The 20,852-nt window shown below is 41.1% G+C and overlaps 1 protein-coding gene across 1 annotated transcript in view; it reads right to left on the bottom strand.

Annotated features, from left to right (window-relative positions):
* The window catches only part of LOC108919963 (connector enhancer of kinase suppressor of ras 2-like), an 80,806-nt gene extending 59,954 nt beyond the window's left edge, over positions 1-20,852 (bottom strand). The window contains exons 1-2 of the mRNA XM_018728394.2: positions 20,777-20,852; positions 688-851 (exon numbers count right to left, since the gene is read on the bottom strand). Of these exons, the coding sequence (XP_018583910.1) occupies positions 688-851; positions 20,777-20,840 (228 nt within the window). The 5' untranslated portion in view covers positions 20,841-20,852. The remainder of the gene's footprint in view (positions 1-687; positions 852-20,776) is intronic.

The raw sequence follows: 20,852 nt of genomic DNA, 5'->3' as shown, positions 1-20,852 counted from the left end.
ACGAAGAGAAAATATATCAAAGAAATGTTGGACCATTTTACACATGAATAATGGAATCAGCGATCAGAATAAAATCAGATCTTGCTGAATATAAAGGTTTGATACTCACATTAAAAGTACATGATACTTGATAACTTCTGGCAGCTCTTTTCACTTGAATTATTAATCTGGATGAAAATAGACCATCTTGATGTCTTATTTCACTTATTTATTCTCTTTAAAACCTGGTAGGTGTTGGGGGTGTTTTTAACATTATTTTGTATGTTTGCACATATAAACTCACCTAATGAAATGTGATACATGCACAGTTAAGTTTATTGCAATTTAATATAGAAGGAAATACAGGAACATAAAAAGTTGTTCAATGCAGTAAGCAGGAAATATACATATGTTTTAAAATGGCATATTAGATGTTATCTTATTTGCCCCATTCATTTTCTGATTTCCTTTATTGGATACACATATGTGTGCATGTACATCTACATCACTTCTCACATAGTTGCTGCTCTGACTTGCACTTGTGAACACTTGTATGTGTGCATGACAGTATCTGCTTCATTCATAATTTATACTATTCATGATTTTCTTTGGGTGGCACGGCGAGTAACGCTGGTATCTCACGGATCACCAGCTGCAGGTTTGGCCGTGGGTTTGAATTCCCAGCTGATGCCGTGTTGGCTCACTCACCAGCGCACAGAGTAGGTCCACAGCCTCCAGGATGAGCTCCTGGTGCCCGATGCGGGTCACCCCCAGCTCCTCCAGCTCTTGGTGGGTGATGTGCAGGAGCTGTTCCCCATTGATCTTCTCCCTCTCGAAGTTCTTGATGTACTGCTGGAGGCAATCGTCCAAGCCTACGGGAGACAGCAGGAAGCAGTTCAGTCGCTGTGCCAGTTCCGCCTCTCTCAGCCTCTTCACACACATCCCGTGGAACTCCACATTTTGACACCTGCAACATCTAATTTAACACAATATTGAGGGCTCTAATTAATTCTCAAAAAGCCCTGTAATCAGTCTCGTCTGGGCTATATTTACCAGAACTGAATGCACTGAAGTTTGGGGATTAACATGTGAATTGTTTTTGAGGAAAGAAATCTGACTGAAGGAATTTGATAAGACTCATTGGAGTAATTTTGCTCTTAATTGTTTACTTTTTTTAGCGTGCTGCCTGTTACAGCACTGCGAGCCAATGTGCATAGTAACAGGGTACCAGGTGGTGCGGCAGCTCGAACCGCTGCCTTGCAACTGAAGAACTTGGGTTCACATCCCCACTCCTGCTGTAGCACGCCTGATCCGGGTGCTCACCCTGAGGAAGCTACTTACTATGGCTTATCCATTTATACATCTGATTAATCTGTTTATTTTGTTGAGTAAAAATGAAAGTTTATTGTAAAACAAAAACTACCCTGCTGTATAAATGGGTATATCCTTTTAAGTAACTCACTATACAAATTGTTTTGGGGGGCAGGGGGGTAGGGGGCATCAGCCACATCCAGCCACACATCCATGCTCAGACACTCTGTAAAGTCCACCAACATCCAAGTCCAGACAAACACCAGCACCTGTAACTGGTCAGCAAGCCTCCCTAACATACTGTACGTGCACACGGTTACGGTAAATAAACATGTACTCCCATCGTCCCCTTCACTTCACAAAAGTGCTGACTGACATGAAAAGAGAAAGAGAGTGATCAGAGGCCCCAGAGCTGAACTTTGACACCAGACATTTTCCCTCTGGTTTTTCCCAGACCACGTTCTGATCCCATACTCATGCAAGTAAGCCACCTCCTCAGTTTAGTAAACCTGAGTCCAAGCGTGATTCTGCACGAAGCATAGAGGCAGCGTCTCAGGAACCTTGGACAAAGGTGCCAGCTAAATGAATAATGATGGTGCTCCAATGCTACATCCCACACTTGACCACCGTATATCAACCTCTGGAGCAGGAGCAGCCCTGCTGAGACTTTGCATGGAACCAAAACAGCTCTCAAGCCTTAGAAGTTCTCAGGTTCTACCTTTTCCACCACACTTCACAAAGTCATGCCTTGTCCCATCTATGGTTTCCATTCCTTCATTTACTAACAGCAAAAAATTCAAACGGAATGTCTTAAGAGATTTTTTAATTTGAGGCCAAGAACAAATTCTTCAGAAACTTTGCAAGTGCTCTCATTTTTACCACTAATAACAGTGTTAAAAGTCCTGTGTCTATAGCTGTGGAGATGTCTCAGTCCAGGGAAGAGATATGTACTGGCACCCAGATATGAGAATTAACATTAGCAAATACACCTGTCTGTGTCCAAAATGCTTCAGCAAAGCAAAGTGGGCACCAGCCTGGCAGATGGAACATGCCACCAGATCTCCAGCTCAAAAAATGTAGTTCACCTGTATAGTGCAGCAACACAACTTCAGTGTAACATCATCTGAAATCACGCCTTCATTCATAATCACGCCCATGTTACTGCTCATAATTCTCAAACTGAGCGCTCCGTCATGATAAGCTTGGGTGGTTTCTTCCGTATCATACGCAAAGTTAACGATTTTCCATATGGGCGGGGCTTAATCGACATGTCTCGCAAACGGGCTTGCAAAGTGAATCCTCGTCCCAGTGCAAACATTTTCTTTTTAATAAGCCCTTAAACAGGCAGCGTGGTCTAATCCCATGTGCGGTAATAATGAGACACCTTAGTGAGGTGAGGGAGTGAGGCAGGGTGAGTGAGAATTGATTTCAGGATTCTGTCAAGTTACTAAACTAACAATTAGTGTCGCTCCTATGTGCTGAAAACCTAGAAAGTCCAGACAAATAGCAATATGGCGGTATAGTGATATGAATCATTTCTGTTTCTCACGTTGCTCCCAGTAGTACGATTAAAATCTGGGCCCGTGCGGTAACTGCGGTCCTAAGGTACGAATGAAAACGGCTGTCCTAAACAAACAGACAAGTCTCCTTGAGGGCGGCAAAGTAAAAGAGCAATTGGGCGCACGATATTCTCCCGCGAAGCTCAACGTGTCAAGATGAAGGATGATTTATTACTTGTACATTTCCATCGACTTGCTCTCTCTCGCCCTCTCACTCCCTCTCTTTCACTCGCCGCATGGCCAACCATACTCATTAAAGATATTAAAACTGCACATACACGCACACACACATACACCAAGTGTTACACAGAAGGCGTAACCTGAAGGCTTTAAAATGGGCAAAATTTGTCTTCTTGGAGTCTGCAGGGGTGACTTTGGACATCCGCAACGTATAAAAGCATGCCTTAAAAACTTCTCTTGAATTATTCCATGGCTAATGGAGTGCAGAGAGTGGACTGTTGGCTCCTATAAAGGAATCAAACTTGAGCAAGAAATAAACCCATGGTGTGAGTGACACAGAGAGAGTGTTCCACTGATGTATGGATGAGTGACCCAGTGTAAGTAGTGTATCTAGCAGTGTAAGTCACTGCGGTGAATAAGGTGTGTGGGCTGGTAACACTACATAGAGTTCATTGGAAGTCGCTTTGGAGAAAAGCATCTGATAAATAAATGTAAATGTAAATGTAAACCAAAGGAGTGGAAAGTGAAACAAGGTAAAGCCACATTTTCTTCACATCTGTCTTGGAAATTAGCAATGGTGTAAATTTTAAAACGTTAATAATAATAATAATAAGAAGAAGAAGAAGAAGAAGAAGAATTAGGATCATCCTGACCCTGCTCAGGAAAAAACAGTTACTGAAACTGGGTAAATGGACAATAATAGTAATAATAATAATAATAATAAGAAGAAGAAGAAGAAGAAGAAGAAGAAGAAGAAGAAGAAGAAGAAGAAGAAGAAGAAGATTTGTCAGGATTTTTTTTCAGGAGACATTACTCGTCAGGCGGTCATTGCAAATTTTGATTTTTTTTAAACATGATGCAGCAACACACTGAATGGCCTCTGCAAGGAAGGCAGAGGTGGCAGAATCACAGCGTATTCGCCCAGTGCATCTAAACGTGTCAACATATTTGAGCCCCAGGCGTTGGAGCGCTCTCGTCTAGCAGACTGGGGCTGAGCCATTTGACACATCCCCTTAGCCCCTAGCACCAATCCCGCCACACCAGAATGGTCACGCAGAGGTACCTGCTGGCGTTACTCTCCCCAACACCAGCGTGCACATCTCATGCATCACTGCTCCATCCAATCAGCATTCAGGGGTTGATGACAATCCCTAAAATCCGATCAATCTCACGGTCTACCTGGGCCCGCTCATGTGGGACACTTGGAGGGATCAACACAAAAATCTGTTTGTTCCACCCGTATCTGGCCTCTTACCCAGAGCTCCCCTTTTATTATTCCTTCCACATACTGTGAGGAGAAACGGGACCAAACAGGCAAAAAATGCATCACTTTGGTGCTTGTCCTTCATTGAGCGAAGAGATGAATAAGGAAGAAATGTCAGCGGTGAAGTCATGCAGGGATCGGATCACACCCGTCACAGCACTGTGATCCGACGTCGAAAAACTCTGTTTATGAATTCAGTTTCTCATATACACCTATATGAGCTTCTCTTCTGTCTCCTTTTTAATCTCCACTGTACTCTAATATATGTAAATCTATGTATCTGGAAATTCGTATTAGTGGGCAGGGGAGAGCTGATATTGTTTCATAGATGGGCAGCAGGTGGCATAGTCATTAGAGTCAGAGTCACTTTACAGTAAGAGACCTAGAGCTCAGGTGCCACCTCTGCTACACTTTCCTTGAGCAAGGTTCTTGCCCTGAAGTGATAAAGTAAAATTACTCTGCTTTGTCAAGAGGTAAATCATTTTAAATAGATTCGAGCACAAACCTAATACTGTAGTCACTTTGGAGAAACACATCCGCTAAATAAATAAAAACAAATAAAGTAACAACTTAAATAAAATTAATTGACAGTAATTTAAAACACAGTACAGAGGTTCTCAGGTTTGGCTGTAATGTTGTGGAATGAGCTCCCTCTTTCCCTCAGAGCTACTGAATCCCTTTCAACATTCAAGAAGGGTCTCAGAACGTTTCTCTTTCAGACCCAATTTTCCAGCTGAGCCATGAAGTTGTATTACTCCATCTTCCATAATCATCTTTGTATATCCTATCAGTTCCATAAGCAGCTAAACTTGTATTTCAAGCCAGCAAAAAACAGTGATATTGGACAAATTAACTGTGCTTTTACAATGTGTCTCCATCTAACACTGTCCATGTGCTGTGAAATGCCCTTTCACTTACCTTGAGTTGTACATTGCTTTGAAGAAAATTTACTTCTAGATGAATTAATGCGATGTAATGAAATGATATTTCAGGTAAATACAACCTGAGATCATGGTTCATACATGCGATTCACTTGCATGAATATATTCAAACATTTCTTAGGAATCTGAAAAGATGTCAGCTTATTAAATCATACAAATAGAGGGTTTCATCACGTTGCCATTAAAGATAAATCCCAGTCAAGATGTAACTGCAAACCATTGAGCCCACAGGGCGGCTCTGAGGCTGAGTAATGCGAAACGTCCTTTACTCACACCCCCCAGCGTACTGTAGGTATGGAGTTGATGCTCAGAGGTAGCTGGAGCCCATCCCGTACTTCAGACAACATGCTTGGTTAAGCTCTCCAGGCTGTGTTCCTTCCATGGCTGCCAATCTGTTCTTGGCACGGCTGCACTCTGTTGCTACAAAGTTTTTCTAATGCAGCTGCATCTATAAACCATTTAAGGAAATATTTTGCACTTGTAACCTCAGCTAGGCAAGTTATAATAAATGTTTTAACAAATAAATAAGAACAATAATCTTTAAGGAAAAGCTAGATTTGTCACCACAAATTCAAAGAAGTTCTCTTTTTCTGATGAAAAATTTGCATTGCATCTACATGATAATTTGGGGATTCTGCAATGTCTGGAGACCCTTTTTGGAGCATCTTGGCAGTGCAAGTGCATTTTGTTGTGACCCACTGCTCTTCTGCTGCTAGTTGTATACAGGAGACATAGACATGAATATGAAAATTACATGTATTCCCCCTACAAATGAAAACAGTAGGATGGCATGGATGTGCGTGATGCTAAAGGAGGCCAGAAGGAATTTATATGAGCAGGAGCAAAGGCTTAGAATCACAGAAGAACCTTCAATGGAGGATCATAATTCCTTGGGTCAGCACCACTGACAGAGCGGCACGGGGGGGTCAACAGTTTCTTTTTCAGCAGCAGGAACAGAGGCCTGTTGTCCAAAAGTGTGCACCTGCAGCCACGAGTTTCCAGCCTTACACAAGACAGCAGTCTTCCATGCGAAGGAGATGAAGGGCTATGAAGAAGCTTCACACGGGTGTAAGGGCTCTGACTGGGACCAAACATGCATGTTAGTGCATTACGGCGTTGACGAGAAGCAGAACCCGAGTCTCCCCCGCAGAACTTGCTTTCTTGCCCCTAAGTTCAATCTGCCGTAAGTGCGACCACAAAGGACAGCGCTTGTGAAAATTTGTTGTTTGTGCGAGATACATTTCCTTGCCCTGCTCCCAAGGTTAATAGAAGTCCTGCAGGCTGTTATCAGTCAAACTGCCCCTGTGTCCTTCCCTGGTGTGGTCGCGGTCCCCGCTGACACTGCAGCGCATTCCATTTTTTTAACGAACGCCTCTGTCCAGAGTACCAGGCAGATAGTTTGAATCAAAGTGACTTGGCTATAGCTCACAGCTTCAACTGGTTGCACAATTAAGCTAATTTGGGTTGATTCCAGCTTCTTAACCGCTTGGCCACTGGCAAGCCCAAAAAGTTCAGCCACACCCAACTCTGTGAGTTGTCTAGTGGGTCATGTCCCTTCTTTGTAATCTGATGGTTCCTGGTTCAAATCCTACCCTATCCCGATTTATCAAGATACTTACACTGAATTAATACAGCAAGAATACTGTGCTGTATAAAGGGCTATCACTGTAAGGGTCTTAATGCACAAGTGTTGCATTGTAAGTTGTTTTGAATGAAAATGTTATGGGAATAATAACAAAAAATGCGCACAGCTGTTACTTTGTACAGAAGTGTTATCTGAGCAACCAAATAATGAAAAGGAAAGGGAAAAAAATGTGTTCATATGGTAATGAACTGAACAGAGGAAGTGCAGGGCAGTTCAGTTGAGTCTGTCTGCGCTGCAGAGGTCAACTTAATCAAGCTTTTTTGAGAATTAAAAATGCAACCATAGCTGACAGCGGGGTAGGAGTGTGAGAAAAGCATCTGCTAAAGAAATTCATGTCATGTTGAAAACAGAATTCCCTGGAAGTGTGGCCAGCTGCTGGTACTTGGAACCCCAGAAGTTCGTTTTTATCCCCTTTTTCTCTTTTTGGGTTTTTTTTTTTGTTCTTGTTTTCTTTTCCTCAGTTGCCATTTGGCTAACGCAAATAGCTGATTATGTCTTATTATACTTTTACTGACTTCTGTGTTGTATTTTTTGGAACTTTTTCCTGCGTTCTGTGCCATGCCAGTGAGAAGAGCACTCTATAAAAAGAATACTAGAATTTAAAAACACAGTGAATGAGGCAGAACACTGGGGTGATGTTAGAGATCAGACATTTGCTCATTTTGTTTACATTTTTCTCCACAGCAACTTGCAACATTAAGGTACCTAGTCAGTTACTCATTTGTAAATCTTGGTAACATTTTCTGGAGTAATTCATGGTAGGTACCTTGCCTTTGGGTACTACAGCTGGAGGTGGGATTTAAACCTATGACTTACCAGCTGCCCCACATCAAGAGAATGATAACAGTAACAAACATGATGGAGCAAAAGTTTATTTATTATTGGCAAAAAAAAATGTATGTTATCAGATAGGAAACAGGAATTGGGATCCAAACTTGCAACCTCTATGTCCAAAGATAACAGCTGCAACCAGCATACTGCCTGTCACCCCGACGGCCTGACAGCCAAAACTTTGCATCTTAAAGTGACAAAACAGAGCACTTGGTCGTCATAACAATTAACGAGGAGCCAAAATCAGTTACTCTTGGGAGCAATAATTAATCTGGCAGAGCTGTTACTGTATATGGTACATTCTATTTGACTCTGGACCTTCTCTCGTCAATTACTTCTGGCCGAGTTTACCAAGTCATGCTCTTTTGAAATGGTACAAAAATGAGTTCACTTTTTTCCGCAGTAAATTTTCTGTGTCGTGTTTCTCTCAATTCAGACACCATGAGGAGAGACGTCAGATGAAGGGGCCCTCTCTCTAAACACAAGGACACGATCTTGTACATCGACGCGATTCTCTTATAATCGCCCTTCAATTCTTTTCTTCATTAAATCGGGGCGGTCACCATTTCATGTCAGATTCTTTTTTTCGGTTCATCTAGCTTATTATTTAATGACACAAAGCATGCAAAGAGAAGAGAATTTGTTCCCAAAACAGACAGATTTTTTTAAAGGAAGCAGTCTGGCACGCCACATCAAGCATGCTAACTGAGGCATTTTCATGGAGATAAACTGTCTAAATATCCCCTGTCTGCACTTCTACTGTTTAGACAGTAGAGCTCAGCGATAAGAAGAGAACAAGAGCACTTTAAGTGGAGTGACTGTGGATGGCGAGGATTTGCAATTGAGCCTCGAAATGTTACTCACAGTAAAAACTTAGATTTACATACTTTCCTACATGCCTCCCGGTTGGTGTCAATTTGTTTTTGGCTATAGGACTTATTCTAAATAGGATGCAGAGTAAAATCAACAGATGTAAATCCACTGTGATAGTAGTTCATCTGAACACGCAGGAATCAAAATGAACTGTCCCAGGGATTTTAGTGCACAAAGTGATGTGACTGTGGTTCCATTTATACCAGGCGGTAAAGAAGCAGGTACCCATCGTTAGGGAACGCTCACTTGTGAGAAGACACCTCTGAAACCGGCAGCCTTCCTTGGAGCTGATGTCCTTTCACACTAGACCATTTCATCGCACTGTGGCCCGCTGTCTTAGAGAAACCCCCTCCCCCGACTCCAGGGTTGGAGGCAGGCTGGAGTCACGATGACACCCCTCCCAGAACGATGACTCACATGGAGCACGGGAGCGTCTCGGGAGAGACATCACGGAAGCCCCATATCTCATCCATAGACCATGACAGATCACACCCCTGTTCAGACAAGGCAGTGCAAGAAAATGCAACTTTAAGATTAATATGTAAATATTTGTAGGTTCCTTGAGCCAAGGAAAAGGGGTTTTTTTTGTGACTCCATTCCAGATTTTTCCCAACTATACAGGGTAGGCCACTACAACTGAACAGGTGCAGAAACCATTCATGCCTTACGTATCAGTCAGCTTGACATCACAGGCCTTGAAGCGTGACTCCAATGTGGCAGAAGGAAGAAGGAAACTTAAAAGAGAAAGGAAAGAAAGGAAAACCCTTGCACTAAATACTAAACAGTAAAATGTATTTTTAAAAAAATTTCAAACCATAACAGACCAAGAAGAACGGTTAAACCATTTACAAGGTGACAAGGGCACCACTTGCTCATATTTGATACAAAAAATACAAAAAAACAATTTAACATTTACATTTATTCATTTAGCAGACACTTTTTTCCAAAGTGATGAACAGCTGAGAGAAAACAAAAGTGCATTTCACTAATAGATAACATGCATAACATAAAGAACATAAAGAACATAGCTGCAGACACATGAAGTATAGTCAGTCAGATTTTCTGGTGTCACGATTTAAACCAGCATACATTCACATGGACAGCTGCGTATAGAATTGGTACAGAGTACAATTTTCTTTAAATAGTTAGCATAAATACTACATGAGTGGCAGTACACAGAATAGATGGGAAATGCAAAAGTAATTAAATAATGTGATGCAAATTTCTGGAGTAGACAGCACATCCGGAGAAGTGAGTCTCAAAGAGATTTGAGACCCTTCTTGAAACTTGAGAGGGATTCAGCAGTTCTGAGTGAGAGAGGGAGATCATTCCACTACACTGTAGCCAGAACCATTATTTCCCATATCCTAAGGTAGGGGATATATCTGTAATGCAGTGTATTCGTTCCAGTGGATTAAAAATTATTTTTGAAACTGTCCATTCTCTGGCACATACTTTACTCACCATGTATGTGTCACCCTGTTGGCAGCATGCCAGGGATACAAAGAATAGGTTAAGCATCTGTGCATTTTCTCTTAAAAAAACAGTGCTGTAACCGCAGTATGGTGCTGAATAAAGCAGGGTGCAATGCCACAGAGTTCTTTGACATCGATATGCGGCATACTGTAGTTTACAGCCGTAGACTAGAGCATCCTTTCATGTCCCAGAGGCTAATAAATGTTGCGTGTGATTACTTTCAGTGCAACCCTGCATAAGTTTACCGTGGCTCGTTTCAGAATACAGCCGGGATTTTTCTAATAGCTTCCCCTTCTCTTGAGTGTTGACTCTCTCCTTATCATAAACAAAATTATACGGCTTCATAAGCACATTTTGATTAGGGCTGCTTTTATCTGATTCCATTCCCTGCTCACCCGGCACCAGCAATTGCATTGGCCAGCTGGATGGGGTTTTTATTCGTCAGATTCCCAGCGATGCGTGTAGCTGCTTCCACTGTAAAACTGTGCAAATATTTCCTTCTGTTCACATTCCCAGCTATACAATAAAATTAAACAAGTCATCTATTAGAGCGGTGCAAGTGATTCAGTGACAAGGTTCCTACACCACCTTTCACGCTAGAATAGCCCATGTTTATTTTTCCAGTATCACTGGTCACTTCGTAACAGTAGCATTGGTGTTGTTGGTTATTAAACAGTCATAGTTATGTATAACTATATGCACTCATGACTGCATTCCAAATTAAGCTTTACATACTTATCATATGAGTAATCGCAAAGAGACATGTGCAATATCTAATCTTTCAAAAGAAATATGCACATGAGGTACACATCCCGTCGCTTTGATCATGAGAAGCAACCTTTCAGCCTTTCATCAGAGCGAATGCTGGTGATGTGGAAACAGGCATGAGGGAAACATCTTGAAGCTGACAAAGAGAGAGGCCTTTCAGCATCGCACAGAAGCACATTCAGACCTCTGATCCTTTACCCGGTTCTTTCTCTGTTAAAAGGATGCCTCTTTTCCACCTGCCCGTGGCTGCCAGAAATGAGCCTCACTTAGTATGTGTGGAAAGAGCACCAGGGATGTGAGAGAAGCAGCACTGTGGCACAGGGCAACTTACTGGAAGACTGTGGGTTCAAATATGAGAGGAGGGAGTTTTACTCCAGGCCATATAGCCTCATCCTTACAACTTTACATCCTTGCTGAGTAACCAAGATGTCCAATTGCAACGAGTTGCCCACATGACTGTACTCAGTTCAGACTGCACAATGGAGGTGTTCACTTTCTACATATTAATATCGACCTTCAGCCAGATTTGCTTGAACCTCAAGAGCCTTCATATAAATAGCATTAATGTCAATTAAATATATTTTATTGGTTTTGCCAAGATCATTGTATCAAGCACAATGATATTAGGGGACTTCTTGTTAGGAACTTTGTAATATGGCTTTTTCACTAAAAGGATGTCTGAACACATGACGGTTCTGGACCATCATGAGGACATCAGCGGAAGTAAAGAAAAATAGAACTAACCGGGCAGAGAGGATGGAGATGTATAGCACTAAGCACCTTATACAGAGCAGTCCAGGTTAATCAAAGGTTAGACATTTTCCAGTTAAAGTGCTTCAATAACCTAGGCATAGTTAAAAAATTCCCTCATACATCATTGTAACAAACTTCTTGTTAAAGCAAACATTAAATAACTGCTTTATCATATTGGAAAGTGTCTTTTAAGTTAAATTTCCTTCATTCTGGGGCAGATGTTCCTGTTGAAATTAATATATAACGTACCATACATATAACACGAATGTGAACAAACATGAATATTAATATTTTTCTTTTGTCAGCATTTTCCATGTAGTTTTCATTCGTATTTTCTAAAAATAGCCAGTGATAGCTGATGGTCTTGTAAAAACGATAAAGCAAAGTATATCACCTTGCTACATCTTCTTGAACACTTACAGTGTGAGAAACCCACAGATTGGACAGACATGGCTATGTTGATATCTTAACAGCTTTTAAGTATTTCAGATAACAAACTTTTTCTATACTTGGTAATGTCATTACAGAAGTGTACGTATGATTTACAGTGGCATTTTCCAAATCCATTTATCTCATAAATCTGAGAAGTCCCTGCAGCTCATCTGTCAGCTATAACAATAACTCATAAATGAGCAATGTTAATTAGCATGCAACTAATGTGCTTCATTTATCGTGCATTTTCCAGTTTAGCCAAAACGTAGCCAGACAGCAGGTCATTTGTTTCTTCTTTACACAGCTGTGTGCTGGCATGTGGTTAACCTCTTGAGAATCCCACATTGTGGGACAGGGGTCATATACAGGGCTTGATCAGTGATGTCTAAGCTAAACGAAAGTCCCCCTCAGGGCAGTCAATGTCAAGCAGGCCAATACAAACAACGGGGATCGACTGACTGGAGGGCCTGGGATGATGCCTCCAGCCAACTGTTGTACTCCTTCTTGGTCATCATTTTGCTCCTCACTTATAGGAGGTACTGGCTTTGTCACGTGTTCCCATACTGAGGTCTTTGTCTACCAAAAATCTTATCAACTGAGAAGGTAATCATAACGACAGGGCAGAAAATGTCATCATGCCATTCCAGTTAATCAGAGAGGTCAGGCTCTCTCAGGAATTGTGAGTATGAATATGACTTTCTTTTTTTTAAAAAAAAGAAAGTGTCTACTGCACTGGTTGGCTAGTAAGATTCAGACAGCACAAAGCCAGTAACACATCTTTGTTTGTTTCACTGCAGTCCCTGCCAGTAAGACTAGAGTTGTGTGGGAGGTCATCTGTTAGTTACCCAAAATGTACTGTATGTGAATTTCAATGTATGTGGCATGTATATGTGTGCATAACTCATTTCAATAATGTATGTTTTTGCATTCATCTAATGAGTCTAAAAAACTGTAAGCAATGGTTAGTTTAATGGTCTTTTAACTTGGTGGGCTCTTATTATATCCAGCTGCATAGGTTCCTTGGCAACAGTTGTCTAGTGAACACTGTAAATTCTTCCATAACTGAAAATGATGTGAATTCCATCGTTAGAGAAGTACAGATGAAAAGAATCCTCTCATCTCTCTGTTTTTACTCTGTTGCGTTAAAACACATTGTCATAGTATGTTCAAAGTGCCCTTTTGGTTCTAACACTAGTTGTATCTGCTAGCCAGACTTACGGGGCATGTAAATTAACTTAAATAATATCTTTATTGAGATATTTTTAAATAATGTTCTGTTAAATAATGGCTATGCAGGAAAAACCTTCAGCACTTAAAACATATCACAGCAATAAGCTCATGACTTCACAAAAACTGTTAAGAAGCATTCCTGCTCCAGGTGATTTGAACTGTTATGTAGACACATTTGCACTTCTCCTCATCTGTCACATCATTTAATTTTTCATTTTTATGTAATTACACTTTTCTTTATTCCTCAGACCATATCCTTCTACCAATATGTTATTTTCTTCATTGATGCACCTACTCATAAGTCTGGCTCAGTCACCAAATCTCACAAGTTCAAAGTGAAGCACTGCAGAAAAACTGTGCTCACTATATTTTTGCACAATGTGTTATAGGAAATTTTGAAGCATTGTAACAGGAAGGGTAAACTGCTGAGTAAGTCTGAAAGACAAATTGTAAAATTAGGAGAAACTGTTTCTGGGAAATCAGAATTCTTCTTAAAAGGTGGCAAGGGAGCATTCATCTGTAGTTTTACCTTTAACAAGAGCAGAGCAACAGAGGAAAAATGGTGAGAGAACACAGAGATGGAGAAGACATATCTGACAGTCCAGAACATGGAAGGTGGAAAATGGTTTGAGTTTTAGGGAAAAAGTCACAGGCTGAAGGCAAGCCTAAAATGCATACAGAATGTTAACGAGATTGCCAGGAGCAGTGGAGGGACAGGGGGGTGGGAGCAAAACAAAAAGTGATCCACAGAGGCAAGCAATCAGTGGCTATGAAAGGCCTTCAGCTAAATGTGTAATTAGATAAACGCGATCAATGTCGCAATAAACTGATCAGTCCAATGGGCTGAATTAGACCCTTAATTCAGCATCTTTCTTTCAGACCACAGTGTCAGAAGATTGAACAGAGAATGTATCTATCCATGTGAATACCGAGGGGTATCACACAGTATTGAAATGCACCAAACAGTGGAGAATAACACTCTTGACTGCATGACGACAGGAGAGGGTTCAATTTTATTCAGCATTTAAACAGCATCTTAATTAACATTTTTCATTGCATATATTTATCTGTTTTAGCCAACATCCTTTTGAAGGGCAATACCACTGGGATTCCTTGTTCCTGGAGCAATGAGAGTTATGTCAGTGTAAGCCTGCAGTGCTAACCATTGACACTACACTGTGTAACGTGTGGTAACTAGGATCACAGCTGTCTGAGACAATGGATTTAGAACCACTTCCTTAGTCACCCAACTAACTGCCACAGTGAGTTTGATACAAAATGCTCAAAATGCATTGCTTTGGATTTGGAGCTTGAAGTCAATTTGAGGAAACTGCATTCTGTCAGACATGAAAATGTAAACTTTCCTGTCTCTATGTTAAAAAGAGAAGAGGAATAATGTAGTCATCAAAAAAGGGAGTCACAATCATATACTGCATTGAGACGTCAAAGCTTTCCCCAGTGAGGGTTTTTGTCTGAAATTTTGCGTTCACATTGGGAGCAGTTGAACCTGTGTCCTTTTTCGACTCATTGCTCTTTATTTCACTCACTTTTTTGCTGGATCTGGAAATGGGCTCTCCTGGAGTTACACAAGGAAAACACCTCAACAAACATCAGAGCAGTAACTGGAAAGGATAATCCATTATTCCCCATCAATGTATGCAATAAACTTGTGCGCTGTACTCCTACCGCCTCCCTCTCAGCTTTATGCACTTCCTAATGTTGTCATCAGTCATGCACATCAAGTCATGCTTGAGCAGTCATTTTTCACAGCAGATGTTAAATTTTCAAAAGTTGGGTGTTCCTATTATAAGCCCCATGTTTACTTGGGTCACAGTGGTGATGGTTTTCAAGATTGTTTTGTTCTTGAATAGCACTGATCATTTCTTCAAGTGCCATTTAGTATGGATTTTAGCATCAGTGATCTAACATACATCCATGCATCCACAGACAGATATAAATGGATCATGGATGGTTTAATATAACAAAACTGTAGTTTATACTTTTGTCTATTAAAGGACAATTATTTACATATCAACGAAAGGTAAGTAATGTGCAGAATGTTTATTAGTAACAGAGCCTTTCATAAGTATTAATAAATGTGTGAAAAATGTCAAAACAATTAGAATATTGATGTACTTAGATGCGACGTTGATTGCGTAACTCAAAGTAATCACATTTCACACTCCTTCTTTGTTTTCCTTGGAGGATTTTTTTTACTTCACAAAAACATACTAAAAATAGAACAAAATGAACATCTAAAAGTTTATCAACACTGAACAGAGACATGGGAAACAAAACATACTGGCATTCCGTAGCAAATAACAGTTTTACAAATGATAAAAAAATCTGTACCATAAAAACAGGTCTCTTGAATTAAAATATAATTTGCAATCAGTTATTTATGCTATCTTAAATATACTTCCAAGCAGCAGTGAAATCAGAATCTAAAAGAAGAGGCACAAGATGGGCGCGAAAGATCATGTGTATTTCTCATCTCATCTCATACGTATTACTCTTGTTATTCAACTCCTGCTTTAGTACTCTTGATCACGCCTACTCTACAACAAATTCATCCAGTAATAACAATCTGCAGTATATACTGATAACTCACTATAAGAAACTTGTTGATGTGCAGCACTATTGCAAGTCATCTTCAGTGAAGGTGTCAGCTAAATGAAAGTTCATTATAACAATGTGAAGAGCATCATCATGCCAATTCAGGCAAAGTTTTAAAAATGGGAAAGGAAAAAATGATAACCAGAAAAAAAAGCAATACAAATTTCACAAAATCACTGATAACAAGGAGTCCAGGAGCAGATCATCTTGAAAACAAGGGACCTAGATCTTAATTTTATATTTGTTTAGTATATTGTGACCGGGAAACAGTTTGTCATTGTGTGATCTGCAGAGCATCTGTACTTACATTAATTAAACACGGGTCCAAAGTATAGCTCCCAAAGAGAAACAGCACCAACTTTTGCACCTCTTTAAGGAGTTAGTGTATGGTTAGCAAGAAAGGAATGATTCATTCATCCATTCATTCATTATCAACTGCATTTCTCCAATGCGGGGTCACAGTTGTCGGGAACCTATTCCAGAACTACACAGCGTGAGGTAGGGTTCATCCTGGACAGGATGCTAGTCCATATCAGGACAATCACACACACTCCGTCTTTCTCACAAAAGGCAATTCAGAATCGCCAGTTCACCTATAACACATTCCTTTAGACTGCAGGAGGAAACCAGATCACCTTGAGGAAACCCTTACATACACGGGAAGGACATGCATACTCCGTATAGACTGAGCCAGATTCAAAACCACACCTGAATCCAGAGCCCAGGAGCTGTGAGGCACCAGCACTACCCATTGTACCACTCTGCCAGCCTAGATAGCTATAAAAAATTAATAATAAACAATTAAAAATAATCGGGAATGAAAAATCGTAAAGAATTAGCAGCACATTGCTACGTAAACCATTTTGGACTGTGTGGTCCAGCCTGATTCAAAACCCTTTTGTGTCACTTCAGTGGCACATCATACTTATCCAGTGCTCCCTTACGCCCATTACCATAGGAAAGCATAGACGTTAGACCCATAACTATGATCATGGCAATAATAACAGAATCCTACCTTTCATTAATGAGTAAGCAACACCAAATGCTCTGCTATTAAACCACATAATTTGCTGCTGCTTCCAAACACCCATAACTGTTGCTGGCTATATTATTCAAAAAGCAATGATTGTTCATTTATGGAAGATCCCTCTGGATTCAAAGCACTCAAGGGGATACAGGCTGATGTAAACTTCAACATCTGCGAGAGTTTTCTTCACAGTATGGCCAGATACCCTTTGACTCATCGTTCTAGCTGCCAACTTGCCAGAAAAATCAAATATTTAATCCAGTGTAAGGCTACACAGAAGTTATATCAAACATATGCTCAATTTCTGCCAAAATACCGCCCTGTGCCTTGAAGTGGAAACTTAGTTTATGCCATTTAAAATGATTGTATCTGCCGGATGCACTGAATCAGAGTTAAAGACCTTATAGCAGGCAACCAAATCAGTAGACAATTTAATTACCCACATCATCAATAGAGTATCATTGCCACAGATGGCTTGGTGACCTTCAGCTATGCTGCTTACATCATTTGAGTTTAAACCCCTGAAGGTGAGACTATAGTAGCTAGATGAATGCTATGATCAAGAGCATGGTGTGGGACTTAAACTGGCATCCTTCAGGTTACAACTCTATGTCCTTAACAGTGATGCTTCATGCTGCCTCAGTAGACAAAATGTGGTAAAGATAGTGAGAAGAATTCCTAGAACCACACAGCATTGATGGAACTTGAGATTCAGGTGAGACTGAAATGTTTCTTTAAACTGTGCTGTGACATAATGAAAGCCATTCAGAAAGGTAGAGTGAAGAAGCTACAACAAACATTAAAACATTAAAACTGAGAATGTTGATCAAAATGTCCATCCATTCATATGTCTTGGACAGGAGTCTATTAAATCACTCACTGAGGGCAAATTATCTACAGCAGTAGTGGGGCTTTGAGCCAAAAACTTCCAGGTTTCAAATACAAGTCCTTAACCACTATACCACCTGGTGGCCCAGGACCACAGGCATCAGCTAAAGACCACAGAGAAACATCTACTGAGAAAAACCCAGACAAAGAGACTGCAAATGGGAAAGCTTGAAATGCACAATCCAGGAGCTCTGAGATGATGATGTCACATACAAGGCCACCAGAGAACCGGCATCACACCACAAAGCATTTTGTCTGCCATCGATCACATTTACTTATGTTCACAGAGAAAACCAAAATGACTCTGGGGTTCAAAAGCTACCTGGTCCGGGGGGGAGTCTGTTCACCGCGCTTTAATCCTCTACACTGTGAACAGAGGACTTTGACAGGGGACGCCATGAGACACACAAGTCAGTGGAATTGCAATTGGAGTTCCCCAGACTGCTGCTCTTTCACCTTGGTCACGGTGCACTCCATGGGGGAAGCCCTAACTAAATGGTCAAAGTAAAGGGGGAATCACACCTTGCTTTCATTTAACACAGGGCTTTGTCCACACATCAATGCAAAGATGTTCAATATCTCATTTATTTAGCACTTTTTGAAAACGTCTCAGTGCCCTTAACTACATACCAATGCTTGAGGTATGTGAGCTGCATTATTATTTATTCATTGATCTAACAATTCCCTCGAAAGCAACCTACAATGTTACGTTTGAATGTTAATGTATTTATACAGCTGGGCAACTTTTACTGTATTAGTTCAGGGTAAGTACCTAAAGCAAGGGTACGACAGCAGGAGGTGGGATTTAAACCCCTGCTACTTTGGAAGTCAAGAGCTGTAACCACTAACCCCCCTCTGTCCCCTGTAATTTAACTGAATGGGTTAACAGTTTATAATTATGTATCTTACATATATCAGGAAAAAAAATCTCCGACCCTCCATGGTTCCTCACACAAACATTTGAAATATGCTCAACATGCTTGAAATTATTGCACAACACAGACTTATGAATATCACTCGGAATTATTTTCCTATGCTGTGCGTGGCTGCGTATGCAAAATAAGGGTGCATAATTAGGTAAATCCCAAATCGTGGGCGTCCTCAGTACACAAACAGAAATATGAGTCATTCTTCAGTTTCATATAAATATTGTGCTGTCTGAATTTATTTGTTTGCCGGACGAAGCCTGAATAGATTTCCCCTGCTCTTGTGGGCAAAACACACCGTCTGGAGTCATTCACATCCATGCCAATGGAATTGATAAACAAACAAGTTTCTCCCTTTACATTTGCTAACCTTTTGCACAACCAAAACTTATCTTCCCAAGTAAAATTGAATTTAAAACATTGTCGCTTCTTTGAATGATAATCCCGTTCACGTTTGGCCTCATTTCTCTTATCTGCTTGAATACCTTGGTGATACACAAATCAAAGTTACACATTATTTTCAACCAACTTTAAAATCGTCAGTGCACTGCGCAGGGCACAGTTGTTCATGTCACATTGCCTTTAAAAAAAAAAAAAACATACATTGAGCTCCATTTATGCACCCTGTTTTGGCCATGAATGCACGCAGTAAATATCCTGTCTTTAATAAATGACTGTCACAAACACACCCAGCAGCAAACCACAACCTCATTAAAGTACTATACATAATGTGGTGCAACAAGCGAGCTATCATCCACCTGTACTGGCTCCCCAGGGGGCCTGTGAGCACAGCAATTACGTCTAACACCGCAGCATTTGTTTGTAGTGAATGTTATTGTGATCTGCTTAATAACATTTATCAGCTCTTCTGCGGGGTCACAACGAGTGGCACACCAACATTACAATGCGTTGATTTATTTACTCAGCACACGGCCTTATCTTGGGCAGCCCTCTTTTTTCAATACCCTTTGAGCCATATAAATATTTACACCGAAGCCATTTACACTGAATGTCCCCTTATAATATATCACAGCATCCACCAGAAACCTTCTCCCCACCAGCCACTCGTTAATGAACATTACTGCCTGTCTCCAGACTGTATGCCATAAATGCTACTTAATCCCTCTCATCTATGATCAAATTGTTGCATTGAAGGTTTTGCACAAACTGGCGTGAGGATGGAAAATAAAGACAAGTAGAAAACAGAGGCAATACTTCAATGGGCTCCTTACTGGACTAGTTAAGAACCCAAGACATAATCCAACCATGGTAGTGATAAAAAAAAAACTGCTTCCCGACTATCAAATCTTTAGAAAGACATTCTTGTATTTATTAATACTCTCCACTGGCGTTATGTGGCTGTGATGTTTCATAACGCAGGTCGGGGATCCCGGATAATAAAGCCCTATAGCCGGAGAATGATCAGCGAGTGCAGTCCTTATAAGGCCAGTGTGAGCTCTCCATGGTCCTGAACCCGGCCGGGTTGAGGGGGAGGCAAGACTGGTACCCGGGGGTTGTAGGGGTAAAAATCAGCTCCGCAGAATTAGGTTATGGACCATACCAGGTACCAGGTTATTACCAGAGTGACTGGGAGAGGCAGGGAGGACCCCCGTTCTCTCGCGGAGTGCTGTGCGAGGAAAATGCGCGAATTGGGTCAGTGCGCAAACGAACATGTGCAGCATCATCCAGTGGAACGGCAAGTGTGTGCACGAGCCCGCATCAGCGCTCGCGCGCGCGCGCGCACACACACACACACACACACACACACACACAAGGAACAGGTCAGTGCTCAAACATTTCCAAACGGCTCATTTTTTCCCAATGCTGTGTGTGCGGGATGGGGGTTGGGGGGGGGGGTCTGAAACAGCATGGCACGCACCTCGACGTGGCGTGTACTTCACAGTATGTGCAGACGATAGACACCCAACCCCCATTTAAAATAAGAAGTCCCATTCGCCCCATGCACGTTTCATAATCATATTTCATCAGCAAATAAAAGAAATTCCCGCAATGACATGGAAACCAGCGTTTCATCAGAACATCCAGTATGAATTTTTTAATGTCAGCGCGCGATTACCTTTCATCCAGTCCAGCACCTGCTTGGGTGTCCATTTACTTATAGGTTCCATAACCAGGGCCATCGCAGACGCGCC

The sequence above is a fragment of the Scleropages formosus genome, chromosome 14 (genome assembly GCF_900964775.1).
Source record: "Scleropages formosus chromosome 14, fSclFor1.1, whole genome shotgun sequence".
NCBI classification, from domain to species: domain Eukaryota; kingdom Metazoa; phylum Chordata; class Actinopteri; order Osteoglossiformes; family Osteoglossidae; genus Scleropages; species Scleropages formosus.
Note: the sequence above shows the minus strand (reverse complement) of the source record. Positions and strands in the feature narration are given on the sequence as shown.